Source organism: Budorcas taxicolor, chromosome 21 (genome assembly GCF_023091745.1).
Source record: "Budorcas taxicolor isolate Tak-1 chromosome 21, Takin1.1, whole genome shotgun sequence".
In the NCBI taxonomy this organism is placed as follows: Eukaryota; Metazoa; Chordata; class Mammalia; order Artiodactyla; family Bovidae; genus Budorcas; species Budorcas taxicolor.
In genome coordinates, this window is record NC_068930.1 from 47,031,269 (window position 1) to 47,057,786 (window position 26,518).

Sequence of the window (26,518 nt, forward strand, 5' to 3'; positions counted from 1 at the left end):
AAGAAACTCATAGAGCAGGTCAGGAGAGGAGAAAATCCCCAGATAAACCAAAACACCCCTTTGTACCACCATTAGTGGATTGAAAATCATATTGCAAGTTTGTAAGTGTAAAACAAATACCATCAATCTGTCGACAGCGCTCTTGTAACATGTCCAAGAAGATATGTTTAAAGGGTTGGTGAACTGTAAAGGAAAAAACAACTTAGGAATTTTGATTTTTGCTTATGTGCTTCTCAACTTTGATAGCAAATCCACTTTTAAAGTAACATGAAGAAACTGAGTGGAAATGTAAAATAAGCAAATAAAGTAGGTCATTAGAGACTTAAAAGTATCACACCAAACTATATTCCAACAATAAGATTCTGAAGTGATACTAAGACAATGACCTCCATATTAACAAAGGTAGCTCTTTAGGAAAAAAATGACTAAAGGTTACCAAATAATAATGATAACTAAATATAAAGGTGTTTGGAATCTTTTTCTCTTGGACATCTTGATTATTCTCCTTCTTTATATTTATATTCTCTTTCCCACTTCTTCCCTTTCTACTTTTCTGAGAAGGCAATATGATTATGCTTAGGAACCAACATGATCTCATTGGATATCAAGGACAATGCTTCAAACCTGGCAATAATGAAAAATCTTCCAAATTTTTCTTTTTGTAAATTAAAATGGTAAACTTTAAAGTATAGTTGATTTACAATATTGCATTAATCTGCTGTATAGCAAAGTGATTCAGTTATATATTTATGTGTATATATATATACATATATATACATCTTTTTAAAACATTATTTTCCATTATGGTTTAACATAGGATACTGAATATAGTTCTCTGTGCTATGTAATATAACTGTTGTTTATCCATTCCATGTATAATAACTTAAATCTGCTAACCATAACCTCCCCCTCCATCCCTCCCCTACCCACTCCCCTTGGCAGCCACCAATCTGTTCCCTATGTCTATGAGTCTGTTTCATAGATAGGTTCATTTATATCATATTTTAGATTCCACATATCAGTGAAATAAATATTTCACTTATCTATAAGTGAAATAGATGAATAATTATATTTGTCTTTCTCTTTCTGACTTATGTCACTTAGTATGATAATCTCTGGTTGTATCCATGTTACTGCAAAGGGCATTATTTCATTATTTTTTATGACTGAATAATATTCCACTGTAGATATGTACCACATCATTTTGTCCATTCATCTGTGAATGGACATTTAGATTGTTTCCATGTCTTGGCTATTGTGAGTAGAACCTAGGGCTTCTCTGGTGGCTCAGTAGTAAAGAATCCACTTACAGTGCAGAACAGGAGATGTGAGTTCAATCCCTGGATCAGGAAGATCCCCTAGGGAAGGGAATGGCAACCCACTCCCATATTCTTGCCTGGAGAATCCCATCAACAGGAGACTGGCGAGCTACCCTCCATAGGATTGCAAAGAGTTGGACACGACTGAAGTGACTTAGCACGCATGCATGCATGCATGAACTTAGGAAGGCATGTGCCCTTTTGGATTAGAGTTTGTCTGCATATGTGCCCAGGAGTGGTATTTTTGGATCATATGTTAATTCTATTTTTAGGTTTTTGGTCAACTTCCACACTGTTTTCCACAGTTCCTGCACCAGTTTACATTCCCACCAACAATGTAGGAGGGTTCCCTTTTCTCCATATCTTCTCCAGAATTTATTTTTAACTTTTTATACTGGATTATAAATATAATTGATTAACAGTGTTGTGTTAGTTTCAGGTGTACAGCAAAAAGACTTCCAGACTTAGAGAACAAACTCATGGTTACTAGGAAAGAAAGGTGGGAGGAAGGGATAGTTAAGGAGTTTGGGACTGACATGTATGTACACACTGTGATATTTAGAATGGATAACCAACATAGGCTTACTATATAACCCAGGGAACTTTGCTCAATATTATGTAACAACCTAAATGGGAGAAAGTTTGAAAAATAATAGATACACGTGTACGTGTAACAAAACCTTCCAGATTTTTCCGTTCTTCACTTCCTTTTCCAGGGGCTCCATTCTCTCCTTTCTCCAACATGCCTGGTACTCCCAGTGTCCCCGACTGCTTGCTACGGGGCCTTCTGTCCTTGTAACCTCAACTACCCGACGTGGACAGTCTGGCTCACATTGTTTCCCTGATCTCATGGCTCCTCTGACAGCAACCTGCACAAACTTCTGTTAGCACTTACCTCTCTGTATCATTCTTGGTACCGTACTTATTTGTTTAGTCCATTTCCAGTAGACTTTCGGTTCTTGAGAGTGGGAACAGTAACCTGCTCTTTTTTTGATGCCTCCATGCCTGAAATAATGCCTAGCAGATGCAAGGTACAATACACATTTGAGGAGGTCTGGAGGCAGGGATGAGTTCATCTTGTTTCTGAGACTTACTTAGATTGCTTAGCTTGGGTTTCTGTTTAAAAGTGCTTTTCTCTAAAAATGTAAGCCAAAGATAGCTATAATAATCATTTTGTTCCTATGTAGTTATATTTAACATTTCTCTATACATAGTTTATCATAGAAATAATGTGAACTCTACTGATACTAAGAAACATTGCCAGCAAATGCACTGATTTTATTTAGTATGTGTTTGTGATTATAAATAAATATGTATATTTTAATGGTTGACATGGAAACACATTTGTGTAAAAAGAATGTAATTTTATCAATTATATCTCTTAGATGTAAAAAATTACTGAAAAATATGTTTCCATGTAAAATTCTCAGTGGTCCTCTCTCTCCTCTTTAAAGTAGTGTTATTTCTGAAGTGTGCATACAGGATAAATTATTAATCTAGAATATACACTGAGTTCTTTGGATATTTAAATTTTTTAAATTTGCAGAATTATGGAGACATAGAAGTCTGATATTAAGTGTCAACAATTTTTAAGAACACCTAACATGTGGTTTAAAACCCATCAACTGACTGGGGTTCAGATGTGGAGTGAGGATCATCTGGATACTTAAATACTGGATACATTCTAGATTCATATTAAAAGTTACGGCTAATCAGCTTTGTGAAAATTTCCCCTAGCCACCTCACATGTCTGTTTCAGAACTCTGAAAACACCTGTGAGATGAATAAAGCCTGTTTGGGCTGCTTTGTAAATATCACCTAATGCGGCTATGCTGACTAACACCACACATCCCTTTACTGCCATCCCTGGCAAATTCTCATTCAGCTAAGAAACATCAGGACTCTTTGTTGGCTGTAGAAATGCAGTTATTATTTTAGGCAACTTAAAAGCGAATTTTGCAAGATCCAATTTGGCAGCATGGAACATCTCTTTTGATTTTCTAGCCCCCACCCTTTTTTAACAAATTAATGACAAGCACAAACAAAAAGTAAAATCTTCTATATATATATTCATAGAACTCTTTTGAAGCAATCCCAGTTGGCTATATTATGATGTCATCTTGAAGTGTTGAACTTTGGGCGAAAAATTGACAGATATTAAGTGGACTTAATAGTTTGACTTGCTCAACAGTTGTTCTAGAGCAAGAGAGCAAATTGAAGGGTATGTGTGTATGTGTGAGAGAGAGAGAGTGAAATAGAGGGAAGGAGAGAAAGCATGTAAAAGAGAAAGTCAGCAGAATTGGAGGAGGAGATGGAAACAATGCCTGTTGCTTTGGTAGACTCTTTAAGTTTTATCTTTGATTGTGTAGGAGTTTCTCTCCATTCAGCATTGAGCTAATGAATAGTGTCAGTAAAGAAATTTGTCAGACCTGGTGGTTCTATCAGCAGTTATATAAGGAAAATAGTAATGAACCCTAGGAAAATAAATAAGGCTAAGTTCAAGAAACATAACTGAAAATGCTGTACTGGTATAAATTGGATAATAAAATTCCTGGTCATATTTTGCTATAAATAGAGGTGTGGGAATTTGTCATTCTCCTTATTTAAAATTCAGAAATATTAAAGGTACAGGGTTCTCTCATTACAGAAATAATAGAATTCCAGCTATTACTGAGTTAGGGTCGTTTAAATGGCTATAGCATGTATTATATCAATAAATGGAACATCTGTATGAAACGTCCACCTGCTGATCTACTACCACTCTGTGCACATTTCAGTGAACCGCACTTAATCATTTTAAGACTTCTTCTAATGAAGCCTTATCTAGATTAACATTTTAAGCACAAATACTTTCAGGCATTAAAACTCTAGCACTAAATTAAATTGCATTGTCTTGTTTACCCTTGTTGATTAATAAGCAATCTGTTAACTGTTAGAACAGTCCAATTGTAGCGGTAGAGGGAGATTAGTAATTCAGTGATGTTTGTGGATATAATCATCATTTCTCCTGAAGGCTTTGAATTAGAATATCACTTACACACTATCCGTAGGCAAAGAAAAGATACAATATTTTAAGACATGTTTGCCCACTATTTTGCTTGAATCATTCAGCTTAGGGTCACTGCAGTAATACAAATGCTTCTGGGGGCAAAATGTTATTTTGATGCATGCATATCCTTCTTAAATAGTGTGAATGTCTATTAAGAGAAACACAGCAACTAACAAATAATGCAATAACCATCCTGTATCCTAATTTCTGTTTTCAAAACATTATTGCTTTGTTAATCAAGTTTTGGAAGAGAAATGTTGCTTACCATATTTTTTCAAATACTAGCTGTTATATATCAGTTTTTTTGCAATCTTATTTAACTTATTTCCAGTCTGTAGAAAAGTAAACTTTTAGCTGCAGAGAATCTAGGAGAAAATTTGGAAATATCTCATTTATTTTGGAGGCCTTTTCTGTCTTTTGTGTTTTCTATGACCTTAAAGCAAAGCATGGCAATCAATTCATATGACCTAAATGATTTATTTCATCAAGGTAATCATCTAGGTATCAAAGACCGACCCAACATTTTAGATGTAGAAATAAGTTTAAAAAGAGGAGGAGAGGAGGAGAAGAATGAGATGAAGCAAAAATCACTTAGGTAGAAGATATGCAATCCAAAAGTAACCCCAGAGGCCTTATTGTCCCATTTATTCGTGGTTGAGCATATCCCTACAATTTAAAATTATGGTGGAAGAGGTTGTTGTATGTTTAAGGGAACTCTGTCCTGTAAATGCTCATGGAGCGGTCCCTCTTTGCATTGCAGTCCCTCTGTCGTGAAATCAAGCAGCGACGTCGCGGAGTGGCCTCCATCCTGCGTTTATGCCAACATCTTCTGGATGACCGGGAGACCTGCAACCTAAACGCAGACCACCAGCCCATGCAGCTGATCATTGTGAATCTTGAAAGACGGTGGGAAGCCATTGTCATGCAAGCTGTCCAGTGGCAAACACGGCTGCAAAAGAAGATGGGAAAGGAATCTGTGAGTGATAGTTTCTTTTTTAAATCATGATGCTCTCTCATTTTTCTCAGAAAAACATTCTTTCAGGACTTGGAAAATATGTTCCTCTTAACAGTGGTTTTGCTAACTAAAGGAATAGTTATCTCCAACCTCTAAAAGAAACTCCATTTATCATAACACAGAAATTCACTTGCCTACTAGTAAGATGAATTTTAGTCTCATTGTCTTTTAGAGAAATCATATGGAGACTTCACTTAACTTTACCAAACTAAGCCATAAAGTCTTTCAATCATTCCTTCACCAACAACATTGCTAATCATACAATACACCATGAAGGTTTTGCTAGGAGACAGCTTACCACTCTCAGAGCTTACAGAGCTGTGTGTATGCTCTACAGACAAGGCAGTGAAGTAAAGTATGCCACTTGCCTTTTCTTTCCACGATAGGAATTCACACTGTCCATGTGTAAAACAGTCTCCATTGTTCCTGCTTAGAGCTCCTTCAAATAGAGATGCATTGCTGAGAACTAGCAAGTTTCCTCTGAGAGTTTTAATGCAGTGCTCAAGGCAGAGGTGTGGACTGCTTTTAGAATTTTCCAAATTGACTGTAAACTCAGGCTATTGCTAGATGAAGAAAAAATATATAACTAGAGTTGTTTTATTATAATATGAAATACACACTTATCCAGAAAACCTTCATATCCTTAAGGGAAAGGATTTATAGATGAAAAGATTGCATTCCCCAAAGGACCTTGAAGTTAGTGTGTGTTAGTTCAAGGCCTAATTCTCATGTTTGACTTACATAAGTGAAATACACAGATACATACATATATAGATACAATGGAAATTTTTTCTTGTGTATTTATATCATCAGTTCTATGTTTTCAGAGTCCAAGATTCAAAATGGAAAAATCAAATATTGCCACTGAATCCAATGTTGCCACTGAAAAACAGTCTTCTCCTATGAATTCTAATTTTAACAAAGCCTTAATATTTGCTATCTGATGTGTTTGTCATTGGGAACTGGGAACAGGAGGGACAGTGAATCAGTAAGCCTTCTCACTCTTTTTGCAACTGTAGTTACGTTGAGTCTAGGGGATGATTTTATCATTAATAGTTCACTTCAATTGTTTTGTGCTGAAGTTGCTAAATTTCTTAAGACGTCCAGGTTATTACCAGCAATCAGATTCTATATAATTGGATGTCTTTTCTTAAAATGACCTATCTGTTGTGAAGCTATTTGTTAGAGTTCTTTCTTTTCTTTCTTCCTTTTTTTGTAAAAGAGGTTATTTTTTATCTATAGTTTGAAACATCTAAGCATAGTAGTGACCATAATAAAGTTTACATAAAAACCAATTGCCCCTGGAGAGCTCTAACATTAGCAGCATTCAGGCTGCTTTGGAGGAGACAGAACTGTTTCTTTGGAGATTTTCTTGAAATCATATGATCAGGGATGCAGGAGTGGACCTCTGCAGACTAGCTGTGGACATTTTTATCCTACTTCTGTGGTATAGGTAAGCTTTAGCTTTGAAATATTGGCTGCTTTTTAGAGGCTCAACCTACTACAGAGAGGAAGATAAACATTACAGGTGGACCAAATCTCCCCTTTTCTGTAGGTTGAATGCTGGATGTGTAGGTTTTCTGGAATCCTGAGGTAGCAAATAAGGTCCTCTGTGCTAAACAAGTGGACAGTCCCTCGAGAAAGGGAGAGAAGAGTAGCAAGCGGCACTAATGTCAGCAAGGCAGTGAATACCATGTACCTCAAAATGTTGGAACTATTTCTGACTTCTTTCTGATCTCTGTTGGTTGGGTAAAGAGTCCAGGTTGCTTTGTTGAGCAAACAAGTATTTCACCCATGTGGAGGCTGCCTTTGAAGAGACTCAGAAGCCTCTAAGTGGTCTGTTTCTTTTTCATCCTGTATCGCTGCACCTCTGCCATCCTCTACTGTGCACAGGAACGTTCAGTGCTGTATTTCCAGGGTCTGGGACATACCCGCATATAGTAGATTTTAATAGACATTTGCTAAATAAATGAACACACTCTTCTATTTCATAATTTTCTTTCATTCTGGCATTTGGTCTAGAGTTACTATATTAAGTCTCAGTGTTCTTATTCTCAAAAAAATGGCTTTGAGTATGATGTTCCTATTTGAGTATTTCACTTTCATGAGATCACCAAGCAGATGACTTTTAACCTTTGTTCTTGAAGGTAGGGTCAGTTTTTCCAGGTTCTAAGATATAATGTGAAGTCCCCCATGGTATTCTCTTTTCTTCAAGTTATTTCTGAAGGAAATTCTCTATGAGGTATTGAATGAAGTCATTCTGAAAGTGCAGGCTAGGTTCTGGCACTTAGAATTAGAGGCTCTAACTCTGTCTCTGTATTGTAGAATTTTCTTAATCAGTCACTTTGGAAATAGCTTGTAAAAGAGATGTCACCTAATCGTCTGTCCAGTACTCCTCATTTTTCATGTCACTTCTACTTGTGTGATAATTTAATTACTGTTGATCTTCTCCACTAGTCTGAAGAAAACAGCCACATTTCAGTTTCTCCTCACCTTTACATTCCTAAAAACCCCACATAGTGTGTAGGACTTCACAGGTACTCTAGAATTTGTTAAACAAGTGAATTTTCTCTTAAGTGATACTCAATAATAATCAGTGTTAGAAATTGATAGGTAAGTAAGACCTCTTCCTTTTCCAGAAAATATGTAGTTAATGCAAATATACAAAGAACAATAATGCTAGGTCTCTTGAGAGAATTACTGGCTTCAAGTTTAGAGTTAATATTGACAAAATATGGAAAATCTTTCCTTAATATTCAGAAAAATTCAGATAAAAGTAAAAATGTCAATTAAGTAAGCGTCTCTAATTCTCCTAACTAGGTAAACAGTTCTCTCTCTCTTTTTAACTGGAAGAAAGCAAGAGATCTTTTATTAAATAGTGGGAGTTAAAACAGACAAAACTCAGAAGCATCTTTCTCACTTATCATCGAGATTTGAAATTACATAATTATTTGACCAACTCCACTTTGTTCTTTCTACATTCAAGCTCTTTTCACAGACTTACTTTGGATTATTTTGTGTTACTTGTAAAAATAATCTCCATGTATACTTTTTATACTGTAATACTAATTTTCATTTAAATTGTATGTTTTTATTTATCATCTCCTTTTTTTCTTTATGAACTAAAGAGCTTGAATTTTGTTGCTTTGACTTCTTTATATGATTAAGGCTTTACATTTTGGTCAACAGTACCATCTGCCTGTATTACCTTAGAGTATCCCATTTTCCAAAATATTGTTCTGAATTTGTGATGTATTTATTATAGAGGAGTAAGATTTTTATTATTTGAACAGTTTGAATTTCACTTCCTATAACAGATACAAATTAAAATATATGAGACAATCCATGAAAACAATACAAATCCATATCAGTATAAATCTACTCAGAATAATCTATAATAATTTACAAATCCAGTCAGAATAATCTTTAGCAAGGGGAAGATAACGCCTTCAGTTCAGTCACTCAGTCGTGTCTGACTCTTTGCAACCCCATGGATTACAGCATGCCAGGTTTCCCTGTACAACATCAACTCCCAGAGCTTACTCAAGTCAGTGATGCCATCCAACCAGCTCATCTTCTGTCTTCCCCTTCTCCTCTGCCTTCAATCTTTCCCAGCATCAGGGTCTTTTCCAATGAGTCAGTTCTTTGCATCAGGTGAACAAAGTATTGGGGTTTAAGCTTTAACATCAGTCCTTCCAATGAATATTCAGGACTGATCTCCTTTAGGATGGACTGGTTAGATCTCCTTGCAGTCCAAGGAACTCTCAAGAGTCTTCTCCACCACCACAGTTCAAAAGCATCAGTTCTTCAGTGCTCAGCTTTCTTTATAGGCCAACTCTCACATCCATACATGACTACTGGAAAAACCATACCTTTGACTAGAGGGACCTTTGCTGGCAAAATGATGTCTCTGCTTTTTAGTATGCTGTCTAGGTTAGTCATAACTTTTCTTCCAAGGAGCAAGTGTCTTTTAATTTCATGGCTGCAGTCACCATCTGCAGTGATTTTGGAGCCCCCCAAAATAAAGTCTGTCACTGTTTCCACTGTTTCCCTATCTATTTGGCATGAGGTGATGCTGTAAGAGCAATATTGCATAGGAACCTGGAATGTTAGGTCCATGAATTGAGGCAAATTGGAAGTGGTCAAACAGGAGATGGCAAGAGTGAACACTGACATTTTAGGAATCAGCAAACTAAAATAGACTGGAATGGGTGAATTTAACTCAGACGACCATTATGTCTACTACTGTGGGCAAGAATCCTTTAGAAGAAACGGAGTAGCCATCATAGTCAACAAAAAAGTCCGGAATGCAGTACTTAGATGCAATCTCAAAAATGACAGAATGATCTCTGTTCATTTCCAAGGCAAACCATTCAGTATGACAGTCATCCAAGTCTATGCCCTGACCAGTTATCCTGAAGAAGCTGACATTGAATGGTTCTATGAAGATTACAAGACCTTCTAGAACCAACACCCAAACAAGATGTCCCTTTCATTATAGGGGACTGGAATGCAAAAGTAGGAAGTCATAGGAGGAGTAGGAGTAATAGGTGAATTTGGCCTTGGAGTACAGAAGGCAAGGCAAAGGCTAATAGAGTTTTGCCAAGAGAACGCACTCGTCATAGCAAACACCCTCTTCCAACAACACAAGAGAAGACTCTACACATGGACATCACCAGATGGTCAACACCAAAATCAGATTGATTAAATTCTTTGCAGCCAAAGATGGAGAAGCTCTATACAGTCAGCAAAAACAAGACTGGGAGCTGACTGTGGCTCAGATCATGAACTTATTGCCAAATTCAGATTTAAACTGAAGAAAGTAGGTAAAACCACTAGACCATTCAGGTATGACCTAAATCAAATCCTTTATGATTTTTTTTTCCTTAAAAATTTTTTTTTAATTTTTTATATTTTTAAACTTATTTATTTTAATTGGAGGCTAATTACTTTACAATATTGTAGTGGTTTTTGCCATACATTGACATGAATCAGCCATGGGTGTACATGTGTTCCCCCTCTTGAACCCCCCTCCCATTTCCCTCCCCATCCCATCCCACAGGGTCATCCCAGCGTACCAGCCCTGAGCACCCTGTCTCATGCATCGAACCTGGACTGGCAAATCCCTTATGATTATATGGTAATCCCTTATGATTATATGGAAATTGATTAAAGTGATTAGATCTGATAGAATGCCTGAAGAACTATGGACGGAGGTTTGTGATACTGTACAGGAGGCAGGGATCAAGACCATCTCCAAGAAAAATAAATGCAAAAAGGCAAAATGGCTGTCTGAGTAGGCCTTACAAATAGCTGTGAATAGAGGAGAAGTGAAAGACAAAGGAGAAAATGAAAGATATAGCCATTTGAATGAGAGTTCCAAAGAATAGCAAGGAGAGAGATAAGAAAGCCTTCTTCACTGATCAGTGCAAAGAAATAGAGGAAAACAATAGAATGGAAAAGTCTGGAGATAGCTTCAAGAAAATTAGAAATACCAAGGGAACATTTCGTGCAAAGATGGGCACAATAATGGTCCAAATTTGTATGGACCTAACAGAAGCAGAAGATATTGAGGTGGCAAGAATACACAGAAGAACTATACAAAAAGATCTTCATGGCCCAGATAATCACGATGGTGTGATCACCAACCTAGAGCCAGACATTCTGGAATGTGAAGTCAAGTGGGCCTTAGGAAGCATCAGTACGAGCAAAGCTAGTGGAGGTGATGGAATTCCAGGTGAGTTATTTCAAATCCTTAAAGATGATGCTGTGAAAGTGCTGCACTCAATATGCCAGCAAATTTGGAAAACTCAGCAGTGGCCACAGGACTGGAAAAGGTCAGTTTTCATTCCAATCCCAAAGAAAGGCAATGCCAAAGAATGCTCAAACTACCACACAATTGCACTCAGCTCACATGCTAGCAATGTAATGCTCAAAATTCTCCAAGCCAGGTTTCAACAATACATGAACCATGAACTTCAGATGTTCAAATTGGATTTATAAAAGGCAGAGGAACCAGAGATAAAACTGAAAACATTTGTTGGATCATCTAAAAAGCAAGAGTGTTCCAGAAAAATATCTATTTCTGCTTTATTGACTATGCCAAAGCCTTTGATTGTGTGAATCACAATAAACTGTGGAACATTCTGAAAGAGATGGGAATACCAGACCACCTGACCACCACCTGACCTCACCTCTTGAGAAATCGATATGCAGGTTAGGAAGCAACAGTTGAAACTGGACATGGAACAACAGACTGGTTCCAAATAGGAAAGGAGTATGTCAAGTATATTGTCACCCTGCTTGTTTAACTTATATGCAGAGTACATCATGAGAAATGTTGGGCTGTATGAAGCATAAGCTGTAGTCAAGATTGCCAGGAGAAATATCAATAACCTTTGATATGCAGATGATACCACCCTTATGGCAGAGAGTGAAGAACTAAAGAACCTCTTGATGAAAGTAAAGGAGAAGAGTAAAAATGTTGGCTTAAAAGTCAACATTCAGAAAACTAAGATCATGGCATCTGGTCCCATCACTTCATGGCAAATAGATGGGGAAACAATGGAAACAGTGACAGACTTTATTTTGGGGGGCTCCAAAATCACTGCAGACAGTGACTGCAGCCATGAAATTAAAAGACTCTTGCTCCTTGGAAGAAAAGTTATGACTAACCTAGACAGCATACTAAAAAGCAGAGACATTACTTTGCCAACAAAGGTCCCTCTAGTCAAAGGTATGGTTTTTCCAGTAGTCATGGATGTGAGAGTTGGCCTATAAAGAAAGCTGAGCACTGAAGAACTGATGCTTTTGAACTGTGGTGGTGGAGAAGACTCTTGAGAGTTCCTTGGACTGCAAGGAGATCTAACCAGTCCATCCTAAAGGAGATCAGTCCTGGGTGTTCATTGGAAGGACTGATGTTGAAGCTGAAACCCCAATACTTTGTTCACCTGATGCAAAGAACTGACTCATTGGAAAAGACCCTGATGCTGGGAAAGATTGAAGGCAGAGGAGAAGGGGACGACAGAGGATGAGATGGTTGGATGGCTTCACCAACTCAGTGGACAGGAGTTTGAGTAAACTCCAGGTGATGGACAGAGAGGCCTGAATGCTGCAGTTCATGGGGCTGCAAAGAGTTAGACATGACTAAGCAACTGAACTGAACTGATCAGACTGGATGGCATGATCTTAGTTTTCTGAATGTTGAGTTTTAGGCCAGCTTTTTCACTGTCTTCTTTCACTTTCATCAAGAGGCTCTTTAGTTCTTCTTTGCACTTTAGTTCTTCTAAAAGTGTCTTTTAATTTTAATTCTGCCATAAGAGTCGTGCCATCTGTGTATCTGAGGTTATTGATATTTCTCCAGGCAATCTTGATTCCAGCTTGTGCTTCATTCTTGATAACTCCTTGATGGAAGCCATAGACCTCTTCCTCTAAAAAGATATAGGCAGTCTCCCACTTCCAGCCAGGATAGGGTAAAGGATCAGTACCCTTATACCTGAAATAATTTAAAAACTGGACAGAAACCAGAATTTCAAGACCTTGAATACCAGGCAGTGAAGAGATGTGAAATGATTGAAGTGATACTATGGTTACTCAAATTTCTGCCTAGAGAGAATTTCCAAGTCGCTGTGTACATAGAAGAAATCCTTGCGTAGCCTGCATTCTCCCTGGATTGAGAAGATAGGTCTGGGAGTCCGATGAGGATAGGGCAGCTACAATTGCTACAGGCATATAACAGAGAGGAGAGAGCTGCACAGAGAGATGGCTCTAGAGCTATCAGAGCAATCCTCTTAAGTCTTCAGAGATGGAACCCCCTGAAAAAATTAGAAGGAACAATCCCTGAACCTCACACACAGCTGGGAATAGTTCCTTTTCCTATCAGTCACAGTAGAAACCCTTATCAATCACAGGGCCTGTGACAGAGTACTAAGAACAGTTTTGCATTTGTAATGCAAATTAGACTAAATGCTGTGTGTGTGTGTGTGTGTGTATGTGTGTATGTGTATGTGTATGCACACACACATGCTCAGTTTCTTCCTAATCTTTGTGACCCCATGGAGTGTAGCCTACTAAGCTCTTCTTTCCCAGTAAGAATACTGGAATAGGATGCCATTTTCTCCTCCAGGGGATCTTCCTGACCCAGTGATCAAACCTGCGTCTTCTGCATTGGCAGGTGGGTTTTTTTTATCACTGAGCCACTTGGGAAGTCTTGCCCAACAAAACCAATACAATATTGTAAAGTAAAAATAAATAAATAAATAAGTAAATAAATAAATAATAAAGAGCGGGGGGAAAAAAAACTGAAAAGATCAAACTCTTTAAAAGTAATTTAAATATATCTCAGTACAATACTCGAGAATGCTTATTGGCATCTGAGTATCCAGCATCCAGTAAGGTAGAATTTGCAGTATCTGCCATCCAGTTAAAAACTACCAGCATACATGTTTATTCCTATGGCTATTTCATGTTGATGTATGGCAGAAATCAAACCAATATTGTAAAGCAATTATCCTTCAATGAAAAATAAATAAATTCTTTTTAAAAAGCTACCAGCATGCAAAGAAGAAGTAAAATATATTTGGTAATGAGGAGAAAAATTCAATCAATAGAAACAGATACAGAAATGACAAATTCTAGAGTTAATAAAGAACATTAAAAGTTATTTTACTTGCATTCCATATGTTCAAGGAACTAGAAAATATATTGAGCTTATTAAGGAGAGACATTGAAAATATCTGTCTAAAATCAAACTTCTACAGATGAAAACTATAATAACTGAGATGAAAAATACACTGGATAGTATTAGCAACCAATTAGACATTGCACAAGCAGCAATTTATAAATCTGAAAACATAACAATAGAAACTGTCAGAAATGAAACAGACAGGAAAAAAGCCAAAAAGATAGCGTAAGTGAGCTGTGAGATAACTTCAGGCAGGTTAGTATATATCTAATGGAATCATTAAATTCAAAAAAATTGAAATCATTTCAAGCATCTTTTCTGATCACAATGTGGTATTATTAGATATCAACTATAGGAAAAAATATTAAAAATACAAACATATGGAGGCTAAACAACACTCTTCTGAATAACCATCAAATCACAGAAGACATCAAAGAAAATCAAAATGTGCATAGAAACAAATGAAAATGAAAAAACGACAACCTATGGGATTCAGTAAAAGCAGTGCTAAGCAAAAGGTTCATAGTAATACAAGCTTACCTCAAGAAACAAGAGAAAAATCAAGTAAATAACCTAACTTTGCACCAAAAGCAACTAGAAAAAGAAGAAATGAAGAACCCCAGGGTGAGTAGAAGGAAAAAAAAATTATAAAAATTAGGGCAGAAATAAATGAAAAAGAAACAAAGGAGACTATAGCAGAAATCAACAAAACTAAAAGCTGGTTCTTTGAGAAGATAAATAAAATAGACAAACCAATAGCCAGATTCATCAGGAAAAAAAGGGAGAAGAATCAAATCAACAAAATTATAAAGGAAAATGAAGAAATCGCAACAGACAGCACAGAAATACAAAGGATCGTAAGAGACTACTATCAGCAACTACATGCCAATGAAATGGACAACTTGGAAAAAATGGATGGATTCTTAAAAAAGTATAACCTTCCAAAACTGAACCAGGATGAAATAGAAAATCTTAACAGATTCATCACAAGCATGGAAATCCAAACTGTAATAAAAAAAATCTTCCAGCAAACAAAAGCCCAGGACCAGATGGCTTCACAGGTGAATTCTACAAAAAATTTAGAGACACGCTAACACCTATCCTACTCAAACTCTTCCAGAAAATTGCAGAGGAAGGTAAACTCCCAAACTCATTCTATGAGACCACCATCACTCTAATACCAAAACCAGAAAAAGATGCCACCAAAAAAGAAAACAGACCAATGTCACTGATGAACATAGATGCAAAAATCCTCAACAAAATTCTAGCAAACAGACTCCAACAGCATTTTTAAAAGATCATACATCATAACCAAGTGGGCTTTATCCCAGGGATGCAAGGATTCTTCAATATTCACAAATCAATCAATGTGGTACACCACAGTAACAAATTGAGAGATAAAAACCATATGATTATCTCAATAGGTGCAGAGAAAGCCTCTGACAAAATTCAACACCCATTTATGATAAAAATTCTCCAGAAAGCAGGCATAGAAGAAACATACCTCAACAGAATAAAAGCCATATATGATAAACTCACAGCAAACATTATCCTTAATGGTGAAAAATTGAAAGCATTTCCCCTAAAGTCAGGAACAAGACAAGGGTGCCCACTCTCAACACCACTATTCAACATAGTTTTGGAAATTTTAGCCACAGCAGTCAGAGAAGAAAAAGAAATAAAAGGAATCCAAATTGGAAAAGAAGTAAAACTCCCACTGCTTGCAGATGACATGATCCTCTACATAGAAAACCCTAAAGACTCCACCAGAAAATTACTAGAGCTAATCAATGAATATAGTAAAGTTACAGGATATAAAATTAATATACAGATGGAGAAATATACCATGTTCATGGATCAGAAGAATCAATATAGTAAACATGAATATACTACCAGAAACAATCTATAGATTCAGTGAAATCCTCATCAGGCTACCAATGGTATTTTTCACAGAACTAGAACAAATAATTTCACAATTTGTATGGAATTACAAAAAAACCCTCGAATAGCCAAAGCAGTCTTGAGAAAGGAGAACGGAACTGGAGGAATCAACCTGCCTGACTTCAGACTATACTACAAAGCTACAGTCATCAAGACAATATGGTACTGGCACAAAGATAGAAATATAGATCAATGGAACAAAATAGAAGGCTCAGAGATAAATCCACACACCTATGGACACCTTATCTTTGACAGAGGGGGAAAGAATATACAATGGAGAAAAGACAATCTCTTTAACAAGTGGTGCTGGGAAAACTGGTCAACCACCTGTAGAAGAATGAAACTAGAACACTTTCTAACACCATACACAAACATAAACTCAAATTGGATTAAAGATCTAAATGTAAGACCAGAAGCTATAAAACTGCTAGTGGAGAACATAGGCAAAACACTCTCTGACATAAATCACAGCAGGATCCTCTATGACCCACCTCCCAGAGTAATGGAAATAAAAGAAAAAATAAACAAATGGGACCTAATTAAACTTAAAGGCTTTTGAACAATGAAAGAAACTATAAGTAAGGTGAAAAGGCAGCCTTCAGAATGGGAAAAGATAATAGCAAATGAAGTAACTGACAAAGAATCTCAATAATATACAAGCAGCTCATGCAGCATAATACCAGAAAAATAAACGACCCAATCAAAAAATGGGCCAAAGAACTAAACAGACATTTCCTCAAAGGGGACATACAGATGGCTAACAAACACATGAAAAGATACTCAACATCACTCATTATCAGAGAAATGCAAATCAAAACCACAAATAGGTACCATCTCATGCCAGTCAGAATGGCTGCTATCAAAAAGTCTACAAACAATAAATGCTGGAGAAGGTGTGGAGAAAAGGGAACCCACTTACACTGTTGGTGGGAATGCAAACTAGTATGGGCTTCCCAGATGGCTCAGAGGTTAAAGCATCTGCCTGCCATCTGGGAGACCTGGGTTCGATCTCTGGGTCGGGAAGATCCCCTGGAGAAGGAAATGGCAACCCACTCCAGTATTCTTGCCTGGAGAATCTCATGGACGGAGGAGCCTGGTGGGCTACAGTCCATGGGGTCGCAAAGAGTCAGACACGACTAAGCAACTTCACTTTCACTTTCACTTTCACTTTCACTTTCACAGCCACTATGGAGAACAGTGTGGAGAAAAAAACTGGAAATAGAACTGCCATATGACACAGCAATCCCACTGCTGGGCATACACATCAAGGAAAGCAGAATTGAAAGAGAAATGTGTACCCCAATGTTCTTCACAGCACTATTTACAATATCTAGGACATGGAAGTAACCTACATGTCCATTGGCAAATGAATGGATAAAAAGTTATGGTACATATATGCAATAGAATATTACTCAGCTATTAAAAAGAACTCACTTGAATCAGTTCTAATGAGGTGGATGAAACTGGAGTCTATTATACAGAGTGAAGTAAATCAGAAAGAAAGACACCAATATAGTATATTGACACATATATATGGAATTTAGAAAGATGGTAACAATGACCTTATATGCGAGACAGCAAAAGAGACACAGATAAAAAGAACAGACTTTTGGACTCTGAGGAAGAAGGCAAGGGTGGGATGATTTGAGAGAATAGCATTGAAATATGTATATTACCATATGTGAAATAGATGATCAGTCCAAGTTCGATGTATGAAACAAGGCATTCAAAGCTGGTGCACTTGGACAACCCAGAGGGATGGGATAGGGAGGGAGGTAGGAGGGGGTTCTGGATGGGGGACACATGTACACCTTTGGCTGATTCATATCAATGTATGGCAAAAACCACCACAATATTGTATAGTAATTAGCCTCCAATTAAAATAAATAAAATTTTTTTAAAAAAGGAAAGAGGGGCAAACAATTTTTGAAGAAATAATGACCAGAATTTTCCAAATTTGATGAAAACTATAAACTGACAGATCCAGAATGTCAACAAACTCTAAGCCCAGGAAACTTGAAAAAGACTACAACAGTGATAAGAAAAATATCTTCAAAGTATCTGGCATGGCGGGTGGGGAATACATTATATACAGAAACATAAGAAGAAAGAGTTATTGCATACATTTTTCAGAAATAATTAAAGTCAGAAGACAGTGGAACAACATCTTTAAAGTATTGGAAGAAAATAACTCAGAATTTCACACAGAAAATGCTCTTTTAAAAGTAAGACAAAAATAGTTTTCAGCCATCAAAACTTTAAAAAAAAATCATCATCAAAAAACAATCAGCAGAACTGCCAGAAATGTTAAAGGAAATCCTTTCATGAAAAAAGAAAATGGTATCAGTAGAAACCTGAGTCACAAAAAGAAACAAAAAACACTGGAAACATTTATTGTGTGGGTTAAAATGAAATTTATTTCATCTTATTTGAATTTCTTTAAATGATAATAGGTTGTTGAAAGCAAGTGAACTCTGGGAGTTGGTGAAGGACAGGGAGGCCTGGCATGCGGCAATTCATGGGGTTGCAAAGAGCTGGACACGACTGAGCTACTGAACTGAACTGAACTGAAGGGATTTATTGATATAAGACATGTAGAAGTAAAATATATAACAAAAATATCACAAAGTCCAGGAAATGGAATTATACTTTTGTATGTATGGTTCTTATATCAAGTGTAGTGGTATAGAATCACTTAAATATATATAAGATATATACTCTGACTCCTTAAAAACAGAAGGGGCTATAAGAAATAGGTCAACAAAGGAAAGGAAATCATTTTTAAAAATCTCATACAATGCAGAGAAAGAGGGAAAGTGGGAGTGAAGAGTAGATATAATTGATGAAAAATTGAACCAACTGCATCAATATTTTTGTTAAATATAAATGAATTAAAGACCTCAATTAAAAGGCAATAATTTCTAGTCTGCATAAAAAATCAAGACTGAACTATATGATTCTATTTTAAGTATATAGAAAAATCAAGTTAAAAGTCAAATGATGGAAAAACATATATTAAACTAATACACTTAAAAGAGAGTTGGAGTGTCTACATTAATATTGAAACAATTAGAGTTCAGAGCAAATAATATCACAAGGTATAAAGCAGGATATTTCTTAATAAATATGTTAGTTAATCAAGAGAACATGCCATTCATTACTAAATGCTTGTGCTCTGGGAACAAAACTTACAAATTCATAAATCCAAACTGACACAGTTACAAGAAGATAAGAATACACAATTTGGGGCAGAGAGTCCAATACTTTTCTCAATAATTGTTAGCACAAGTAGACGGAAAATCAGTAAGAACATAAAAAACTTGAATCATACCATAAATCAATTTGAGCCAATTGGCATTTAAAACAGTCCATCCAATAATAGGAGAATATACACTCTTTTCAAGTGTACGTAGGACATCTACCAAAACTGACTCTCTTCTGAGCTGTGGACAAGTCTCCGATTTTAAAAAATCCTCATTATATCCTATTCTTGGACTATAATGGAATTAGTATAGAGATAAATATTAGAAATATATTGGAGAAATCCTGAAATATTTGGAAACTAAATGCAAACTTATATATAATTCCCGGAACAAAGAAAAATGAAAAAGGGAAATTAGAGATTATTTTGAACTGAATAAAAATAAAAAATATTAAAATTTGTACCAACCAAAATTTGCCACCAAAATAATAAGCTTAATTTTTCCCCTTATGCAACTAGAGAAGGGCAGATTAAACACAAAGTAGAAGAATGGAAAAATAAAGTTTCAAGGAGAAATCACTGAAATTAAAAACAGAAGAAACAATAGAAAAAAGTTTATGAGAAAAAAAATTTTAGATTAGTGAAACTAATAAAGATCTAGAAGACTGAACAGGGACAGAGGAGAAAAAAATATCATTATCAGAAATAAGAGAAATCACTTCAGATTCTACTAATGTTGAATGAATATAAAGGAAATGCTATGAACAGTTTTCTAACATTAAATTCAATTATTTAGGTAAAATATACAAATTCCTTAAAAGTTGCTGACTGTCGACATTTACTCAAAATGAAATGCACAACCTGAATAGTTCCATATCTGCTACATGACCATTAGTTTAAAATGTCCTTATAAAGAGAATTCCAGGCCTTGATAGCTTTATGGGTAAATTCTCCCAAATAAAGAAGTAAGAAATTGTACTTATTTTGTGCAAAATCTTCCAGAAAATTGAACAGGAAGAAATACTTCCCAACTCAACATTAGTCAAAGATATTACAAGAAAACTACTGACCAATATCTCTCACGAATATAGAAAAGATATTAAAATTTTATAAAATTATCAACAATGTATAAAGTAGATAACACATTATGACCATGTGAGGTATAGAAATGCACAAGTAGCTTAACATATGGCAAAGATCAATGTAATTCACCATAATCAAATAGAAAGGAAAACTATATCCCAATGGGTGCAGAAAAAGCATTTGCCAAAATCTAACCTTCTTCCTGATATAAGCTCAGAATCCTAAGACTAAAGTAGGAGCTTCCTTAGCTTAATAAAGGGCATATACAGTAATTTACAACTGACATCATACTTAATGGTAAAACACTGGATGCTTTTCTTCTAACATGGTAAGGATGTCCATTTTCACCCACTTCTGTTCACCATTGCACTGGAAATTTTAGCAAGTTCAATAAAGCAAGAAAAAGGAATTAAAGACATGCTGCTTAGAAATTAAGGAGCAAATGTATTCATAAATTCTATGGTCATCTATGTAGAAAATGCTATAGAATCCCCTGAAATATCTAGAACTAACAAAGAATATAAGAAGACTGTAGGATACAAGATCAATATACTAATATAAGTTGTGTTTTTGTACTATTAATTAACAATCAAATTGAAATTGAAATCAATGTCATTTACAATAGCAGCAAAAATATGAAAGGCTTAGGCATATATCTAACAAAAATATGGAAAACTGATACTGTGAAAACAAAATATTAAATGAGTGATTAAAACTATACTATATGTGCTATACTGTATTCATGGATCAGAAAAGGCACAGTATTATTTCTTAATCTTTTAAAAAATTTTATTGGAGTATAGCTGATTTACAGTGCATATTAGTTAGATTATTTTCTCCTAAGGGTTATCACAGAATATTTACTAGAGATCCTTGTGCTCTACAGTAGGTCCTTTTTGGTTATCTGACTTTTATATAGTCGTTTGGGTATATTCATCCCAAGTTCCTAATTTACCCCTCTCCCAACATGTTTCCTCTCTGGTAAGCACAAGTTTGTTTTTAATATCTGCAAGGCTGTTTCTGTCTTATAAATAATTTCATTTGTATCATTTTTAATATTAGATTCCACATATGAGATATCATACTACATTTGTCTTTGTCTTAGTTCTCTTAATATGATGATTCTAAGGCCTTCCATCGGAGAAGGCAGTGGCACCCCACTCCAGTACTCTTGCCTGGAAAATCCCATGGACAGAGGAGCCTGGTGGGCTGCAGTCCATGGGGTCGCTAAGAGTCGGACATGACTAAGCGACTTCACTTTCACTTTTCACTTTCATGCATTGGAGAAGGAAATGGCAACCCACTCCAGTGTTCTTGCCTGGAGAATCCCAGGAACAGAGGAGCCTGGTAGGAGGCCATCTATGGGGTTGCACAGAGTCGGACACGACTGAAGCGACTTAGCAGCAGCAACAGCAAGGCCTTCCATATTGCTGCAAATGGCATGATTTCATTCTTTTTATGGGTGAGTAATATTCCAGTGTGTTTGTGTGTGTGTGTGTGTGTGTATACATATATATATACCACTTCTTCTTTATATGTTAATCTGTTGATGGATATTTAGGTTGCTTCCATCTTGGCTGTGGTAAATAATGCTGCTCTGAACATTGGAGTGCATGTATCTTTTTGAATTACAGTTTCTTTGGGATATAATTTCTTGCCATTTTTTACCCCATGACTATTTTGGTAGGTTATCACATCATCCTGTATTATTGATTTATAGTCTTGTTTTTTCTTGTCATTAGAATCTGCCTATAGTTCTTTTTTTATTGAATATAAGAAGAATCATATAAACAAATGACAACACAATAGTTTTTATTAATGTACTATTTTCTATTAGTTGATCAGTCTTAAGAATTTTTTGCATAATGTATTAAAGATCTAAAGACTCAAGCTTGAATTTAATTAGAGAATTATATTTGAAAGAAAATCCAGTGCTTTTTTCCACTCTTATACATTGGCTCTTATATTTAAAAAAAGAATAAGATGTGTTTTCATTGGAAGAAATAAAATTAAGTATTGGGATTATTTGGAAAAAATAAACCAAACAATGAGAAAAAATTGAATTAAAAAAAAGAAAGGCTTAAGAAGGTAAAATATGCTTTGAAAATTTTGAATAATAAAGTTCTGATTTTGGCATATATTATGAATGAAATGCTTTGGATAAAGTCATCATATGTCATCACTCAACATTTTTTACTCTAAAAGTACTTATAAAAGTAACAGAATGAGTTTTATGCAAAGCTCTTTTGAGTTTGCTGTTGAATCCAAAGAGAAGAATGAAGGGGAAAATGACCTGACATTTAATTTATGCATGAGGCTTAAATGGAAAAGTATTTTCAAAGTATTGCAAACATAAGGTTCTTCGGGTGTTAATTTGGAGATAAAGCTTGGGATCCTGTCATAAATATACGTGTTCTGCCAGTTTTTAAAATATCTTGGTATAGTCCCAGTACTCCCTTTCCAAAGTCAGTTTCTTTTATCATCTGCAGCATATGGATAGAGACTGTACCTATTTCAAAATACTCAAAATAAATCAAGACATACTGATATCTAAAAGGACAAAGATATTCTGTGGTTCTCAGAAATCTGATAATGTGATTTTTTTAAAAAAGAAAACCTGGTGAAGATGCAAGTATCATTCTCAGTAAATGAAACTGGTTTGACAAAGTGTCAAATTGTATATATTGATGATGTTCCCAAATAATGTTCTAATTCATGCCTCGATTTTTGTGGAGAAATGTCCAGGAATCGATCATAGTAACTGAGGACACCACTGGCATTGAATAGGTAGATGGGGTGGGGTGACAACGGCATAGAACAATCTATGGCTTGTCTCCCACAAGCACAGTGGTGTCCCGATAGGAAATACTATAGGCTATAACCATTTCAGGTGCTCTTACCATCCCATTCACACTGGGGACAGATCTCTGTAAAATATTATTGATATGATGTTTATATTTATGTCTGTAAAGTATTCAGTATAGCTCTGCTTTTTTGTTGTTGTTTAGTCACTAAGTCGGAGAAGGCGATGGCACCCCACTCCAGTGCTCTTGCCTGGAAAATCCCATGGATGGAGGAGCCTGGTGGGCTGCAGTCCATGGGGTCGCGAAGAGTCAGACACGACTGAGCGACTTCACTTTCACTTTTCACTTTCATGCATTGGAGAAGGAAATGGCAGCCCACTCCAGTGTTCTTGCCTGGTGAATCCCAGGAATGGGGAAGCCTGGTGGGCTGCTGTCTATGGGGTCGCATAGTTGGACACGACTGAAGCAACTTAGCAGCCGCAGTAGCAGCAGTCGCTAAGTTGTGTCTGACTCTTTTGTGACCCCATGGACTGTAGCCCACCAGATTCCACTGTCCATGGGATTTCCCAGGCAAGAATACTGAGGTGGGTTGCCATTTCCTTCTCCATGGTATCTTCCGAACCCAAGGATGGAAGCTGCATTTCCTGTACTGCAGGCAGATATTTTTTTTTTTTACCACTGAGCCCCTGGGGAAGTCCTATAGTTCTGCTTAGCCCTTTTCAAAGTGAAGTGAACCCAAACTTATATCTAAAGAGGAAGAAAACTTTTGTTTTTCTATCTCAGTTTCCTCCCCTGTCTAACTCATCCTCTAAGGTCTCTGAATGGTCCCATCACTATTTTCTTAGCTAGAAGAAGTAGTCATCAATAGCAAATAAATCATCCTTGCTTTCCAAACAAACATTTTAGAAAGAAATATAATCTGGATTCTTTTGAAATACCTTTATTTTAGCACGGGTACCTTTCAGTCCTTAGTGAATTTAGAGTTTTAAGTTTTTGTTCTTCACAAAATATATTTTTCCTTTTGCCCTGTTGCTCCAGAGCTCCAGCACTGAAAACACAGAACCTTGTGTTCAGAGAACCCTGCATATTTATTGGCCTTGAAAGTATGCAACGCATCTAGCCACATAATTGAAAATAATAAGGCCACGATAAATGGGATGGCCCCAGGGTAAAACACCCAAGGGATTCAATTGGTGTCACTTTGCATCAATGTCCATGCATCATGGTAATTGAGGTAACATAACCAATTACCACATTTTAATTAGAGTTCTAAGAACTTGAGAAAATTTGCAGTGATGAGACAGCTCACTTTAAAAAAGAGAAAAAGCAAAGAAAGATAGGAAGAATGAAAGAAAACGGGGGCAAATCCCACATATTTTGTTACCGAAGCTTGTTTCTTGGAAGCAGAGGTTACGTAAAATGAAGTTTTGAGAGTGTTCTTTATATCTGAAGCTTTTTCTATCTCTCACTCTTAGTATTTGATGATGCATTTTGAGATACCAAGTATTTTAAAATGCTATCTTGTGACTAAACTAATAGCATTCTCACCCTATTATGACTGATGATTTTAGAAATTTATGCCCAAAGAAATTCTCTAGAATATGCCTTGTCTTATAATTTCATTTCCCACTGAATTGTTTCTCACCATCATAACTTAGGGATTCACTCTAAGTTTTAAGTCAGTATCTGAACACAGTGACACGTTATTAAATCATATATTTCTCTGGCTCTGGTTGCTAAACAAAAATAGGCCTAGATTTCACTCCCCCACCTGTACCCCCACTCAAAAAATTAAAAGCAGAGAGAATTGCTGCATTTAGAAAATAATTTTGACTTGTGGCAATTATTTTTATAAGGGTAGAGTTTAAGTGAAAGACCTCCTGTAAAATTTTAGTGCTGCTACATAATCAAGTAATTATGTAATTACTTATACTTAATTACTTACAAGAGAGAAGGTTGTTAAAAAATCTTATACATGTCAAAAACAGCTTTCTTCTTTTAGAGTGTTTCTAGCCAAGCTTCAAATACCAAAAGGTCTTTTGAAAATCACTTCCAATAGATTTATTTTTCTTTTATAAATCCCTCACCATTATTCTTCAGTGTATGAAAGTGCATTATACACAGCTCAACATGCCCTCCTTCCTGTTTCCATTCATAATGGCCAAAGAAAGGAAGGAAGGGAACAGGGATGAGGGAGGGTGGAAAGGACAGGGAGAAAGGAAAGAAGGAAAGAAATGATTTTAAATTGCAGTTATGGTCTGACATTAAATATAAGATATATGTTCTTAATGTGAGGATGTCCAGTAGACAGAGTAAATTTTCAAGAAAAGCTGAAGAATTGTTGTTTCCTTGAGTATTTCATGCAAAGATGGACTGGATAAAGGACAGAAATGGCAGGGACCTAACAGAAGCAGAAGATATGAAGAAGAGGGGCAAGAATACACAGAAGAACCATACAAAAAAGATCTTCACAACCAAGATAATCACAGTGGTGTGATCACTCACCTAGAGCCAGACATCCTGGAATGTGAAGTCAAGTGGACCTTAGAAAGCATCACTACGAACAAAGCTAGTGGAGGTGATGGAATTCCAGTTGAGCTGTTTCAAATCCTGAAGGATGATGCTCTGAAAGTGCTGCACTCAATATGCCAGCAAATTTGGAAAAGTCAGCAGTGGCCACAGGACTGGGAAAGGTCAGTTTTCATTCTGATCCCAAAAAAAGCCAATGCCAAAGAATGTTCAAACTACCATACAATGGCACTCATCTCAAATGCTAGTAAAGTAATGCTCCAAATGCTCCAAGCCAGGCTTTAGCAATACATGAACCGTGAACTTCCAGATGTTCAAGCTGGTTTTAGAAAAGGCAGAGGAAGAGAGATCAAATTGCCAACATCCGCTGGATCATCAAAAAAGCAAGAGAGTTCCAGAAAAACATCTATTTCTGCTTTATGACTACACCAAAGCCTTTGACTGTGTGGATCACAATAAACTGTGGACAATTCTGAAAGAGATGGGAATACCAGACCACCTGACCTGCCTCTTGAGAAACCTGTATGCAGGTCAGAAAGCAACAGTTAGAACTGGACATGGAACAACAGACTGGTTCCAAATAGGAAAAAGAGTATGCCAAGGCTGTATATTGTCACCCTGCTTATTTAACTTATATGCAGAGTACATCATGAGAAACACTGGGCTGGAAGAAGCACAAGCTGGAATCAAGATTGCCAGGAGAAATATCAATAACCTCAGATATGCAGATGATACCACCTTTATGGCAGAAAGTGAAGAGGAACTAAAAAGTCTCTTGATGACAGTAAAAGAGGAGAGTGAAAAAGTTGGCTTAAAGCTCAACATTCAGAAAACGAAGATCATGGCATCTGGTCCCATCACTTCATGGCAAATAGTTGGGGAAACAGTGGAAA

The 26,518-nt window shown here is 36.3% G+C and overlaps 1 protein-coding gene across 1 annotated transcript in view; it reads left to right on the top strand.

Annotated features, from left to right (window-relative positions):
• Positions 1-26,518, top strand: part of AKAP6 (A-kinase anchoring protein 6) — a 391,164-nt gene that overhangs the window by 332,025 nt on the left and 32,621 nt on the right. The window contains exon 11 of the mRNA XM_052659736.1: positions 5,129-5,344. Within this exon, the coding sequence (XP_052515696.1) occupies positions 5,129-5,344 (216 nt within the window). The remainder of the gene's footprint in view (positions 1-5,128; positions 5,345-26,518) is intronic.